Genomic DNA, 14,830 nt, shown 5'->3' on the forward strand with positions numbered 1-14,830 from the left:
GAGCACATGAGAGGGGGGAGGGTCAGAGGGAGAAGCAGACTCCCTGCCGAGCAGGGAGCCCGATGAGGGACTTGATCCAGGGACTCCAGGATCGTGACCTGAGCCGAAGGCAGTCACCCAACCAACTGAGCCACCAAGGCGCCCAGGGTACCAGTTTTTAAAACAGTAAAACATAATGCTTCTTGGATGATTGGAAACCATTTTAGAATCTTGCAGGACCTTCAGGTCATTTGCTTTAGTATCAGTTCATATAACGATTGTAAAAATGAAAGGTTCATGGCATTGAACTGAATTTACCCTGATGTACTTAGAAACAACAAAAACAAAAAACCTGGTATCTCATTTACTTCAGTGTTCCATTTATGATCTTGTGAAAACAATGTAGAATATAGCGGAAGTGTTGTTTTGGGGGAGGGTAAAGATTATTTATTTATTTATTTGACAGAGACATAGTAGGAGAGGGAACAGAAGCAGGGGGAGTGGGAGAGGGAGAAGCAGGCTTCCCGCTGAGCAGGGAGCCCAATGCAGGGCTCAAGCCCAGGACCCTGGGATCATGACCTGAGCCAAAGGTAGACACTTAACGACTGAGCTACCCAGGGGCCCCATATAGGTGAAGTTTTTTAAATGGTTTGCTTTCTTTTTTTTTAAGATTTTACTTATTTATTTGACAGAGCAAGCACACAAGCAGGGTGATCGGAAGAGGAAGAGGGAGAAGCAGGCTCCCTGCTGAGCAGGGAGCCCTGTGTGATGCAGGGCTCAGTCCCAGGACCCTGGGATCATGACCTGAGCCAAAGACAGATGCTTAACTGAGTGAGCCACCCAGGTTTCCCATGGTTTTGCTTTCTGACTCATTCTTGAAATCAAACATTTTAGCTCTTGATTATCTGACTTTTTTTATTTTTTAAGATTTTATTTTAGGGTGCCTGGGTGGCTCAGTTGGTTAAGCAACTGCCTTCAGCTCAGGTCATGATCCCGAAGTCCTGGGATCGAGTCCCACATCGGGCTCCCGGCTCAGCAGGGAGCCTGCTTCTCCCTCTGACCTTCTCCCCTCTCATGCTGTTTCTCTCTCTCTCTCTCTCTCAAATAAATAAATAAAATATTATAAAAAAAAGATTTTATTTTAAGTAATCTCTACACCCAACTTAGGGCTTAAACCCACAACACCGAGATCAAGAGTTGCATGCTCCACCAACTGAGCCAGCCAGGCACCCCTATTATCTGACATTTTAGACTTTCTAGCAATTTTATCTGAACAAAAAAAGGTGGGGGGGATTTCTGAACACTTGGAGAATTATGTGTTCATATTGGTCATGATGCAAGTAAATCCTGCATTTTAATGTTTCTTACTTTACAAAGATGACAGCATAGAAGACATCTTTTCCAAAAGAATTTTTAAGATGGTTTTCTAAAGAGAATTTTGTTTTAACCTACAGTTTTCTGGGATGCCTGGGTGGCTTAGTCGGTTAAGTGCCTGCCCTCAGCTTAGGTCATGATCTCAGTGTCCTGGGATCAAGTCCCACATCAGGCTCCTTGCTCAGCGGGGAGCCTGCTTCTCCCTCTCCCTCTGCCTGCTGCTCCCCCTGCTTGTGCTCACTCTTTCTCTCTCTCTCTGACAAAATAAATAAAATCTTTAAAAAATTATTAAAAAAAAATAATAATATACAGTCTTCTGCCATAGCAGTGAACTAGTACTATAGAACAGAAATTTTATGTAATTTTACATAACATTTATCAACAGCCTAAGTATTTGTTAATCTTGGCCTGAAAGCCCATGTTCATGGTAAGAGATAAATTAGAGAAATTATTTACTATTTTTTTTTGCATCAATGTACTACCTTCCATCTTAGGTCTATCACTTGGCAAGTGTACGCTTACGTGATTTATGTTTAAAACTGGATGTTTCAAATGAGTTACGAAGGAAGATATGGACATGTTTTGAATTCACTTTAGTTCACTGCCCTGATCTAATGAAAGACAGACATTTGGATCAGCTGCTCCTTTGTGCCTTTTATATCATGGCAAAGGTAATGTATAAGCTGGGGGAAGCTCTTTGTCCTGGTTACCCATTTTTGAAGCATGAAGTGAAAATCTTTTGCGCTTGTTATTTTGCCTTAAATGCTATACACCAACACTGCCCACCATTGTTAATTAGTAAACTCCAGCTACTACATCTATTCTCTGAACTCTCCATTTCATTTTGTAATAATCAGCTTTCCCACATCATAAAAATACATTGGTTATAAAGAAAAGGTCTTAGAGACCATTTGTAATATGTGGCTCTCCATATTATTCCTGTGAACAATACCATTTCCATCCCCATCCCTGTGATAACTCTCATCCAGTACTTTACAATAAAATGATCATTATGTTGTAGGCTGGTAACCTAAGCCTAGAGCTGAAAGTAATTTGTTGAAATTATACAATTAATAAATGGCAACCTAGGATTTCCTATTTCATAATTGAATGAATTTATAATTCAAAAAATAGCTTCTATAACATATTGCTCTCTAGTGATTTGTTGCACCACCTCAGAAGAGCATTTTACATTCTAGTTGCTACAACATTGTATGTTTTCAATCACAAAATAACATATCTTACTTGTTTTTTAAAATTCTGATATATCTGAAACAATCACTTATAACTTTGGTCTGGACCATATTGGCCACACTGGCAATCCTAGTAGGTGTACATAGTTAAGACCTAATTTTTAAGGTTTTTGAGGCAGAGAACATGTTTTCAAACTCTTTTTTGACTCCCCTCTCACAATGCCTTTTTAAATCTCTATACAAAATAGATATCAATAAATGTTATTAACTAATCATTTGTAACAAGATTTTTTTTTTAAGATTTTATTTATTTATTTGAGAGAGAGAATGAGATAGAGAGAGAGAGCACATGAGAGGGGGGAGGGTCAGAGGCAGAAGCAGACTCCCTGCTGAGCAGAGAGCCCGATGTGGGACCCGATCCCAGGACTCCAGGATCATGACCTGAGCCGAAGGCAGTCGCTTAACCAACTGAGCCACCCAGGCGCCCCTAACTAATCATTTGTGTTTTCCAGAGAACTATCAGAGTTCAAGCTTTGCCATTTCTAGCCCATCATTATAGAGAACAGGTTTAGTGCTAATGGACTTTAGTGAAGCAGAGGGAAGGAATAAACTTAGTACCCTTTCTGGCCTATTTGTTATTATAAAGTTTACCTTTGTGGATCACTAATCCATTTTCTTCCGTTTGGCCACCACTGTAACTTTTCTGTCTAAGCATTAGAAACCCTGTAATCTGTCCTAAAATGTTAAAACCTCAACCTATAATAACTGCTCAGTTTTCTTGCGAATCACCACAAGACATTTTCTGTCCTTTAGTGTATAGTTAACTTACTTCTAAATAAGTACTTTAAAAGCTAATAACATCAGAGACTGCAGAGTATGCAACAGATCTGAGTTTTCTTGTATCATTCTTTTTATAAAAAGAAGTGCATTTTCAGTAGAGTTATACCATAGCAATATCAGTGCTTTTGATTAATGAAACTATTAGCTGAGTCCCCAAAGGCCATAAAGCCTGAACTTTAAAGCTAGTAAAAATCATAAATGGTAGTGGTTTTTAGTCATGGACTGGCCTGGGGTTAATGGCTTTCTGCAAGGCTGCTCTCAGTGCCAACCTATAATTGAAGTTTTTGTTCAGAGCCATTTTTCTTTTAAGAGCAATTGATAAATGCAGTTTTTATTTTCCTTAGGTAACAAAAGAAGAAAGAACTTTTCAAGAAATAATGAAAAGTTACAGGAATCAGCCCCAGGCTAATAGTCATGTGAGTTACGTTATTTTTCCTCCTGTCCAAAAATAGATTTGTACTGTTTCTCTGTTGACAAGTCATACAAATGGTAAACTTCTTTTATAGCTTTACTGTACTTCAGATTTTTTGGTTTAATGCATACCATTAAACTCTAAAGACAGTTCAGTAAAAGCCAGGAAATTGGCTGTTTCTGACTCATCCATATATTTGCATATACTTCTCACATGTTCTCCTATTCCATTTGTTCATTTGTTAAATGCGGACATTTGTCACAAAAAATCTGATGAGGGGCACCTGGCTGGTTCAGTCAGTAGAGCATGTGACTCTTGATCTCAGGGTTGTGAGTTCAAGCCCCACATAGGGCATGGAGCTTACTTTTATTAAAAATATATATAATAATAATATTCTCTAATTGTATGAGACTTGATTCCCTGATGATGTTTAAATCCAATGAAACTTAAGGATTTATTAAGTCCAGCTTCTTTTGCCATCTACTAAGAACCTTAACGTTTTCATCTTTAAATAGATATCAAGCATTTTTAATAATGTTGTTTTATAATAGCCATGGTGAGAATCCTATACAAACTTTGAGTCATGGAAATATAAAATATTAGTCTATTCGCCTGGCACATAGTAAGTATTTAATGACTGTTCTGTCCGTGTTATTATTACTGTAGCTGAAGAACCAAGATTAGGCTATCTTAAGGCTTTGGCCACTAAAGAGCCTGGTTGCTATGCTCTAGGGAGCATAATGGCCTCTTTTCTGGCCTTGGTGATCTGCCATCTTAGGAAGAGAGATGTGGCTGCTCAGATATCTCATGCTCAAGTACTGGTAGTCATACCCCCTTCTAAGAGAGCCCCACATATAGTTTCACTTATTTACCTAAGCCCCAAAATACAGTGACAGTAATACAGACGTTAGAAGAGCCAGGTACAGGCATTTATTATATCCTCTGACAGGCTAAGAGTTTCTGGACCCTTCAGAAAAATCCCTCAGCAACAGAGCCTAGAGAGGTCCAGATTATCCCCAAAGATCATTAAGGTGAAGTTAGTGTGGGTCCAAAATGGACCAAGCCACAGCTTCCTAAATATCTTTTCAATACCAGTACACATAGGATGACTGGGAATGCATCATAACTTTCAGCTATATTGGAGGTAGGAAGGAATTTAGGGGAAGGAATGGAAACATTTTCCTGTAGCCCTCTGAAAGGAGATGGAAACGAGATGGGACCAGGAAAACAAGCCTTAATGAGATCAAATGATTCTCATGTAAGGAATTAAAAAGGAAGAACAAGCTCAGATATTTGAAGTTGCTTTTATTTGGCAAAACCTGCTCATCAGTGTTTATTTAGTTGTTACTTACTCAAGTCTTGTATTTTGTAAACCCCTACAATGACATGGTTTAAGTAATAGGCTCTGCTTCCATATCCTCTCTACTAAGATGTTTGTTGTAATCTGCATTTACCAGGCTAATAACATTTTGTCCTTGATTATCACCCATACAGACAAATAGTTTTTCACTGGCATCCTGTTTTGTTCTTCTTATTTTGGTTTTACTTAACCTGTGCCTCTTTGTGACTTAGCAGTCCTTTTTTCCCAATCTGATGTATAGGTCTATAGAAGTGTACTGTTGAAAAGTATTCCAAGAGAAGTTGTGGCATACAGTAAAAACGTAAATGGCGATTTTGAAATGACAGATTGTGGTAAGTTGCCCAATTTAATATTCTATATGTAATATACCATTTCTTTAAGATTTTATTTATTTAAATATCAGAGAGAGAGAAAGAGAGCACAAAAGCAGGGGGAGCTGCAGGCTCCCTGCTGAGTAGAGCCCAACATGGGACTCAATCCCAGGACCTTGGGATCATGACCTGAGCCAAAGGTAGACGCTTAATAGACTGAGCCTCCCAGGCATCCCTGTAATATACCTTTGATTACATTGTACATAATGCAGTGGGTGTCAGACAACATGGAGTCAATGATGCAGGTGGGATGGATAATGCACATGTGAATGCATTAGGGAAGAAACAAGTTTGGGATAAATATGGGTCAGGTGCCTCCCTCCAAAGAGGTTGTAAATTAAAATCATTAATTTGTCACCTGTTAGTTGTGTTTTAGAAGAACTTTTGTGTTTTAGAAGAACTGAAGTTGTGTTTTAGAAGAACTAAAACACAAGTTAGTTGTGTTTTAGTCTACTTACATACATCAGTAAGACACATAAAAGGCTCTTAATAAATTTTTAAAATAAATCTGGAATTACAGGGAAAGTAATCAGTGATCAGTGTCAGTGATCTGCCTGGGGTGACAATTAAATATCTTGTTTATTAATACGTATTTTTCCACCACCAGCAAAGCTGCCACCCTGTTGTTACCACCATGAGGCACTTGAGGCACCCTGTTGTTACCACCATGCTGAGATTTGAGGCCCTCTCGTGCTCTCTATCTCTCATTCTCTCCCTCTCAAATAAATAAATAAAACTAAAATGTTTTTCAAAGAAAGGAAAATCTGGGCACCTGGGTGGCTCAGATGGTTGGGCGTCTGCCTTCGGCTCAGGTCATGATCCCAGGGTCCTGGGATCGAGTCCCACATCGGGCTCCTTGCTCAGCAGGGAGCCTGCTTCTCCCTCTCCCTCTGCCTCTCCCCCTGCTTCTCCCCCTGCTTGTTCTCTGTCTCTCTCACAAATGAATAAATAAAATCTTTATTAAAAAAAAAAACAAAGAAAGGAAAATCAAATGATTATTCATGTTGATAAGTTGTGAAAATGCCTCTTCTGCCCTTCTTTTCCTTGTCTCATCTTTCCATTACTTATTGTATACCTGTGTGTACATGAGTATTACCATGATTTATTGAATTCCACAATGTGAGACATTTTTTTTTTAAGCAAGAGAGCGGGGGCGCCTGGGTGGCTCAGTTGGTTAAGCGACTGCTTTCTGCTCAGGTCATGATCCCAGGGTCCTGGGATCGAGCCCCGCATCGGGCTCCCTGCTCGGCGGGAAGCCTGCTTCTCCCTCTCACTCCCCCTGCTTGTGTTCCCTCTCTCGCTGTCTCTCTCTCTCTCTATTAAATAAATAAAATCTTAAAAAAAATAAGTGAGAGAGCGAAGGGAGGAGCAGAGGGAGAGGGACAAGCGGACTCCACACTGAACATGGAACCTGATCCATGTAGTAAGAATAATCTACAACTGGGCGCCTGGGTGGCTCAGTTGGTTAAGCAACTGCCTTCGGCTCAGGTCATAGATCCTGGAGTCCCGGGATTGAGTCCCGCATCAGGCTCCCTGCTTGGCAGGGAGTCTGCTTCTCTCTCTGACCCTCTTCCCTCTTGTGCTCTCTCATTCTCTCCCTCTCAAATAAATAAATAAAATCTTAAAAAAAAAAAATAATCTACAACTGGGGCACCTGGGTGGCTTAGTCATTAAGTGTCTGCCTTCGGCTCAGGTCATGATCCCGGGGTCCTGGGATCGAGCCCCACATCAGGCTCCCTGCTCCATGGGAGGCCCGCTTCTCCCTCTCCCACTCCCCCTGCTTGTGTTTCCTCTCTCCCTGTGTCACTCTCTTTGTCAAAAAATAAAAAAAAACATTTTTTTTAAAGATTTTATTTATTTGACAGAGAGAGACACAGCGAGAGAGGGAACACAAGCAGGCGAGTGGGAGTGGGAGAGGGAGAAGCGGGCCTCCCAAGGAGCAGGGAGCCCGATGCGGGGCTCGATCCCAGGACCCTGGGATCATGACCTGAGCCGAAGGCAAACGCTTAACGACTGAGCCACGCAGGCGCCCCAATAAATAAAATCTTTAAAAAAAAAAAGAATAATCTACAACTGCTGTTACCAAGCCAATGTGCCTTGGAATAGTGTTAATTTAGGATGGTAGTAGGTGTTATAGGGAAGGGGGACTATGCATAAAAAATTTGAGAAGTATGGAATTAAAATGAATATGTGTTTTTTTCCAACTGCAAAACTTTTCAGAGCCTTTTTTTTTTAAGATTTTATTTATTCATTTGAGAAAGAGACAGACAGAGATAGCAAGAGAGAGCACGAGCAGGGAGAAGAGGGAAAAGCAGGCTCCCTGCTGAGCAGGGAGCCTGACGTGGGGCTTGATCCCAGGACCCTGGGTCATGACCTGCACTGAAGGTGACGCTTAACTGACTGAGCCACCCAGGCGTCTCTTCTCAGAGCCTTTAATGTACTAACATGGATTCTGAATTTCTAAGAGGAGGGTATAATATGTAGCATTTCCTTAACTTACTTGACCGCATAGCTTTTTCCCACCTATTGAGATCCTTCAAAATAGCAAGAGAGGCAACTGGCTGGCTCAGTTGGTAGAACATGTGACTCGATCTTGGGGTCATGAGCTCAAGCCATATGTTGGGCATAGAGCTTACTTAAAAAAAAATAATAATTGGGTGCCTGGTGATGATCCCTGGGTCCTGGGATCGAGTCCTGCTTTGGGCTTCCTGCTTGGCGGGGAGCCTGCTTCTCTCTCTGCCTCTCCGCCCAGCTGCTTGTGCTCTCTCTCTCTCTCACACACACATGCTCTGTCTCATGCGCTCCCTTTCTCTCACTTAAATAAATAAATAAAATATTTAAATAATTTTTTTAAAAATTCCAAGGGGGTGCCTGGCTGGCTCAGTAGAAAGAGCATGAGAGTCTTGATCTCAGGATTGTGAGTTCCAGCCCCACACTGGGTGTAGAGATTGCTAAAAATAAATTAATTAAAAAAAAAAAAAAAGCAAGTGATGCCTGAGTGTTTCCATCTATTAAGGGTCCAACTCCTGATTTCGGCTCAGGTCGTGATCTCAGGGTCGTGGGATCAAGCCCCACATCAGGCTCCTCACTCAGTGGGGAGTCTGCTTGAGATTCTCTCCCTCTCCCCCTCCTGCCACTCGTATGCACATATGCTCCCTCTAAAATAAATAAATCTTTAAAAACATAAATAAAAATAAAAAAAAAAACGAGTGAAAAAGACATCCAAATTGTGACTAAGACCCCTGTAGTTCCCTGGGGCTGCTTGGCCCTTGGACCATGTTTGAGTTTTCTGGTTTTCCTTGGATGAAAGGATGTTTTTATCCTTTGTCTGCAGTGTTTGCAGGCCAGTATATTCAGAATGAGAACTTTTTTTCATATGTTGAATTATTTTTATTTATTTTTTTAAGATTTTATTTATTTGAGAGCGAGATCATGGGGAGGGGAAGGGGCAGAGGTAGAAGTCAACTCCCCACTGAGCAGGGAGCCTGATGCAGGGCTCAATCCCAGGACCCCAGGATCATGACCTGAGCATAGGTAGACACTCAACCAACTGAGCCACCCACCCCTATACTGAATTATTTTTAATTGCCAGTGGTTTCCTTAGCTCCTATAAGCAGATGATTCTTACATGTTCAAGCAGACAATGGTTTGTAATACTCTTCCCAAAGAAAGAGTGGGTTAAAGTTCTGCGTGGTGCGACAAGCTCTCCCAGAGTTACACAATAAATACGAAAGCACCTCAAGGCAAGCTGTCATTTTATAACTGAGGACACTAACTATAAACTGAGCACCAAGTTTCCTGTTGTGCTTGTGGAAAATAAGGGTCTTAGAACACTTGTCACCTGCCTTGTATTTGCAGAAAAATAAAACAAGCGATTTATCGTGCTTCTTCCTTCACCTATGAGGGTATGCTTTACCTTTTTAGAGTCTTTCCATCTTTCTCAAAGAGCCATTATGAATATCTGCAGGCCTTTTGTTACCCAAAGCTCATGATTTGCCACTGCCACCCATACTCTGGAGCTCAGTTTAGCTAAATCCCAACCCAGGGCTAGTGCCCCTCTGGCCACCAGTGACAGTGAGCTCAAAAAGGTATGATTGTGTTGGGGCGCCTGGGTGGCTCAGTCATTAAATGTCTGCCTTCGGCTCAGTTCATGATCTCAGGGTCCTGGGATCGAGCCCCACATCGGGCTCCCTGCTCAGCGGGAGGCCTGCTTTTCCCTCTCCCATTCCCCCTGCTTGTGTTCCCTTTCTCGCTGTGTCTCTCTCTGTCAAAGAAATAAATTAAAAATCTTTAAAAAAAAAAAGTATGATTGTGAAAACATTCTTGCTGAAGTAATATCTAGAGAAAAAGAGTAGTAGCCTAAGTTTACATATTTGCATTTCTCAAGATTCCAATTTAATTTATACATATTATAGATGGATTTCTGAACCTTTTCTAAAAACATTAGTTGCTGGGGCGCCTGGGTGACTCAGTCGTTAAGTGTCTGCCTTTGGCTCAGGTAATGATCCTGGGGTCCTGGGATTGAGCCCCACAATCAGGCTCTCTGCTCGGTGGGAAGCCTGCTTCTCCCTCTCCCACTCTCCCTGCTTATTTTCCTCTCTCACTGTCTCTCTGTCAAATAAAATCTTTTAAAAAGTAAAATAAAATAAAACAAAAATAAAAACATTAATTGCTTTACATAAAGATTTGTGTTAACTTGATTTTTTTTATGTTGTAGAGAGAGTTGTAATTCAAATCACCACTTTATATATTAAAATGCATCTATCATAACACTGAATTCTTTTAACAGACTTGGAAGATGCTACAAAAACACCTGACTGTTCCAGTGGACCAGTGAAAGAGGAAAGAGGTGATCTCATCAAATTTTATAATACAATATATGTAGGAAGAGTGAAGTCGTTTGCACTGAAATACGACTTGTCAAATCAGGACCATGTGGTATGTTTCATATTTTACTATAGGAATATTTATAGTCATAGTTGGAGTACTGTGAGTTTACTTGATAAGCGTTTCAGTGGCAAAATGCCACTGATAACATTATATAGGAGAAAAAAATGCTGGTAATTAAAGAGTGAGTAAGGCATTGATACAACACAGATCAGAGGAAATCATGGAAATTTTATCCATACTGTGATTATGTTGCTGGAAATTATGTTAACATATGGGCAAGTACTAGATGAGAATATGGAAAAATGAAATCAATTCTGGTAATTTTTTCTCTTGTTTTTGATTTCTTTTGTTATATTTATATATGAGATAACTGTTTTTCTCAAGATAAAGAGAAAAGGAAATAAATAGACCTGAATAATTAATAGAGGCAACACTAAGACATTTTTGTGCAGATTCAGAAGTACCAGAAAGCCTGTGAAAGTATTACCAGTGTATAAGCTGAGGTTGGTTCCCACGAGAGCAGACATTAGTTGTAGAGGGACCTAGCAGAAACTGCATCTAACTGGTAGCCATATATGTGTATTTCTGTCTCTCTCTACATTTCCATCCTTGTCCCTTTCAAGAAATGTGGTCTGTGACTATTCACAAAGGCCATGACTGCTCATTCAATTCCATCGGTTCCACCTCCCCCTATCATGAGTATGTCTGTCATTAGCAAAATTGGAACTAGTTTTATTAGGGGTGCCTAGGTGACTCAGTTAAAGTGTCTCTTGATTTCAGCTCATGTCTTGATCTCAGGGTTGTGAGTTCAAGTTCCACATTGGGCTCCACGCTGGGCATGGAGCCTACTTAAAAAAAAATGAGGGCGCCTGGGTGGCTCAGTTGTTAAGCAACTGCCTTCAGCTCAGGTCATGATCCTGGAGTCTCAGGATCGAGTCCCGCATCGGGCTCCCTGCTCCTTGGGAGCCTGCTTCTCCCTCTGCTTCTCTCTCTCTCTCTCTGTCTGTCATGAATAAATAAATAAAATCTTAAAAAAAAAAAAAACTTACCTTACAAAAATTTACTTTTGGTTATTTCAGATGGAAGCTCCACCTCTCTCTCCTTTTCCACATATTAAGCAACAACCAGGCTCACCACGCCGTATTTCCCAGCAACACTCCATTTATGTTTCCCCACATAAGAATGGGTCAGGCCTTACACCCAGGAGTGCTCTGCTATATAAGTTCAATGGCAGCCCTTCTAAGGTAAGGTACATACAGACTTACTCCAAGACAACCTATGTACATGTGTTAAAAATTGGATTTCAGATTACCAGTTAGTAATCTTTAATCTTGCTCTTTGTCTGCAGAGTTACTACTAATAAATATGAACTGTTACTGTGGCAAGTCTCCAGTGATCAAGAGCAGTGTGTTCAGTTGATATAGTTTAATCCATTACTATTGTTATGATATTAGGGAAGTTCACTGCAAGAGTTCAATGTGTCTCCCACTTAAGCATGATCTTGAGAAGGGACAAATAAGGCAGCACCCGTAAGTGGTTAGACACAAGGGATATTAACTTTAAAGAAAGGCCTTCAAAGTGAAAGTTATTTGGTGAATGGGATAGTGAAAAGCCTGAAAATAGAGGCCTTCTCTTATTTACACAAACTGTTCTGTGGTTATCCCCATCTTAATTTCCATACAGTGATAAAGATGTGACAGTTACATGATTGTTGTTTTCAGATATTTGAAGAGCTATCAAGCAGATATGTTCAGTATGTCTCCAGAAGCTGACCCTAAGATATAATACCTCACAGACTTTCATTTCTTCTTCATAGAAGTTGATTTCCTGGAAGGATGTTTAGAAGAGATTCTTTTTTTTTTTTTTTTTTATTCATGAGAGACAGAGAGAGAGATAGAGAAGCAGAGGGAGAAGCAGGCTCCCAAGGAGCAAGAGAGCCTGATGCGGGACTCGATCCTGGGACCCTGGGATCATGACCTGAGCTGAAGGCAGACGCTTAACGACTGAGCCACCCAGGCGCCCTAGAAGAGATTCTTGCGTGAAATCGAAGAGGAGACCAATTGATTTCTCAGGCAGTGATTTCAAAATCATAGATCAGAATCACCTGGGGTGCTTGTTGAACACAGATAACTGTCCAAGAGACCTACTGAATCCCAAAGCTCTGGCAGTCAGGTTCACTAGACCATTGTGATCCACAGCTTTCAGGAACCACTTCTCTAAGGCCTTGCTATTCAGAATGTAGTTTATAGACCAGCAACATCTGCGTCACCTGGGAGCATGTTAAAAATGCAGGATTTCAAGCCTCATGTCAGCCCTACTGAATCTGCATTTTAACAAGATCCACAGATGATTAATAAGAACATTAAAGCTTAAAAAGCATGCTCTAGGAAGAGGATCTCAATCCTTAAGGAAGCTTAGAATCACCTGGAGGGCTTGACTAAACATAGATTGCTCTACCCTCTCCCCAGAGTATCTGATTCAGTAGGTGTGAGGGTGAGGCCTGAGAGTTTGCATTCCTAATAAGTTCCTAGAAACTTCTGCGTCTGGTCCAATGTCTGTACTTTGAGGACTGCTATAGGGTAAATCAGTTTTTAAAGCCATGAGAAGATGAGTTCTAATCATCCTTATTAGGCTGGCCTAGATTCAAAAAATAATCTCTAGGGCACCTGGCTAGCTCAGTCAGTGGAGCATGTGACTCTTGATCTCGGGTTGTGAGTTTGAGTCCCATGTTGGGTGTAGAGATTACTTAAAAAATTTTTTTTAAATCTTTAAATAATCTCTACCCTAGTGTTGAGCTTTGGGTAGGGTACAGGAAAAAGCAGTTAGCTTAGTTCTTTGCTACTGTTTCCTCTTCTGTCCCCTTTTACTCACACGTGTCCTCTATTTTTGCAGAGTTTGAAAGATATCAACAATATGATAAGGCAGGGTGAACAGAGAACCAAGAAGCGAGCGATAGCCATAGATGGTGATGCAGAATCCCCTGCCAAACGCCTCTGTCAAGAAAATGATGATGTTTTGCTTAAACGACTACAGGATGTTGTCAGTGAGAGAGCAAATCATTAATGCCCTTCCTATTTCTATGATAAAAGCACTTTCAGGTGGCAGAAAGTTGGGGGTTTTATCCTTTAAAACTTTCAGCCCTGTAGATGGAAAGTATCACTGAGTTACATGAAAAATTGCACCAAAATTATATGGGTTTTTTTTTTTTATATTTATCCAAAATGTAGTTGACAGTGTATTTTGAGTTGGATTGGAAAGCAATATTTCAAGTGCCTTTTAAACATTTTAATAGTTATAGAATCTTTTAAATGACTATTCCTTGGTTTAGTTTTTAAGATGAAGTAAGGAGATATCTCATAATTTTTTAGCTCACTTTTAAAAATCAAATGTCTCCTCCTGCGCTTTGTAATATGAAGGTAAATAATCTGTTTTTGGTAAGCATGCTTTGAGATATCTTTGTTCTTAATTTAATATTGAGTAGAGGGGCACCTGGCTGGTAGAACATGAGACTCTTGATCTCAGGGTCATGAGTTCAAGCCCCATGTTGGGCATAGAGATTACTTAAAAAATTATATATGTATATTGAGTAGGGTTTGGTTCCCATAGCACCTGGGCCAAAGGATGACACACTAGCCCATCTCCGACCCACTGTGGCAACTCCACATCCAGGTGCCACCACCATTCTGGGTTGTCTAGCTCCCTTCTCATGCCCTTTCTCTCCTTGAGCATAAGCAGATTTGTACCTGAGCCCATGCATTACTATGCTCCTTGCCTTCCAACCCTAAGCCTTCTTAGCTGATGTCACAACCTAATAAAAGGGGTACTTGGGTGCAGCTTTCCAAAGAATCAGCTGTTCAATATTCACTTTTTCTAATGTGTTTCCAGAATCTGGAAGGACATGAATAAACCATTCTTAATTAATTTTGAGAAAGTTATGAAACGTATGTTTTTTAAACTGCAAACGTTACTTTTTTAAATACAAAATGTTTAACTTATATCTAACCCTGGCTAATTTGAGTTAGTCTAAGATTTGGCTGTAAATTTGTAATTGCTATTGTCAGGAATTTTATTTTTAAATTTTAAGAAAAGTGATTTTGGTCACATTTTACTTTTCTGAAAATTACATCCTCATTTTTTGTGTAGTATCTACACATGTTGTAAGCCAAATAACATCAAATTTGTCTGAAGTCCTTGTATATATTTTTATGTAGCTGTAACTATTGTGTCATTTTCATCTTCATTATTAATGTGGAAAATATACATGAGCATTTGTACATTGACTAAGAAGCTCTGGATATGTTTTTATCAATTTTTAAGATATCAGTGTACATAAAATAGCTAATAAAACATTGGCGTTTTTGAGATATTGAAAGACACTGTGTGACTAGAAACAATTCTGCAGCCATCTACA

The 14,830-nt window shown here is 40.1% G+C and overlaps 1 protein-coding gene across 3 annotated transcripts in view; it reads left to right on the top strand.

Moving 5' to 3' along the window:
- RBL1 (RB transcriptional corepressor like 1) overlaps window positions 1-14,830 on the top strand; it is a 75,029-nt gene that overhangs the window by 46,636 nt on the left and 13,563 nt on the right. For 2 of the 3 annotated variants that reach the window (XM_025876621.2, XM_073880456.1), the window contains 6 exons: window positions 1,848-2,024; window positions 3,731-3,802; window positions 5,400-5,490; window positions 10,319-10,467; window positions 11,499-11,663; window positions 13,312-14,341. In XM_025876621.2, the coding sequence (XP_025732406.1) occupies window positions 1,848-2,024; window positions 3,731-3,802; window positions 5,400-5,490; window positions 10,319-10,467; window positions 11,499-11,663; window positions 13,312-13,482 (825 nt within the window). In that variant the 3' untranslated portion in view covers window positions 13,483-14,341. Of the gene's footprint in view, window positions 1-1,847; window positions 2,025-3,730; window positions 3,803-5,399; window positions 5,491-10,318; window positions 10,468-11,498; window positions 11,664-13,311; window positions 14,342-14,830 lie in introns of those variants that run through there. The other variant, XM_073880455.1, reaches the window with a different exon arrangement.

The sequence above is a fragment of the Callorhinus ursinus genome, unplaced genomic scaffold (assembly GCF_003265705.2).
Source record: "Callorhinus ursinus isolate GAN/ISIS: 27379988/994484 unplaced genomic scaffold, GSC_fseal_2.0 scaffold38, whole genome shotgun sequence".
NCBI classification, from domain to species: Eukaryota; Metazoa; Chordata; class Mammalia; order Carnivora; family Otariidae; genus Callorhinus; species Callorhinus ursinus.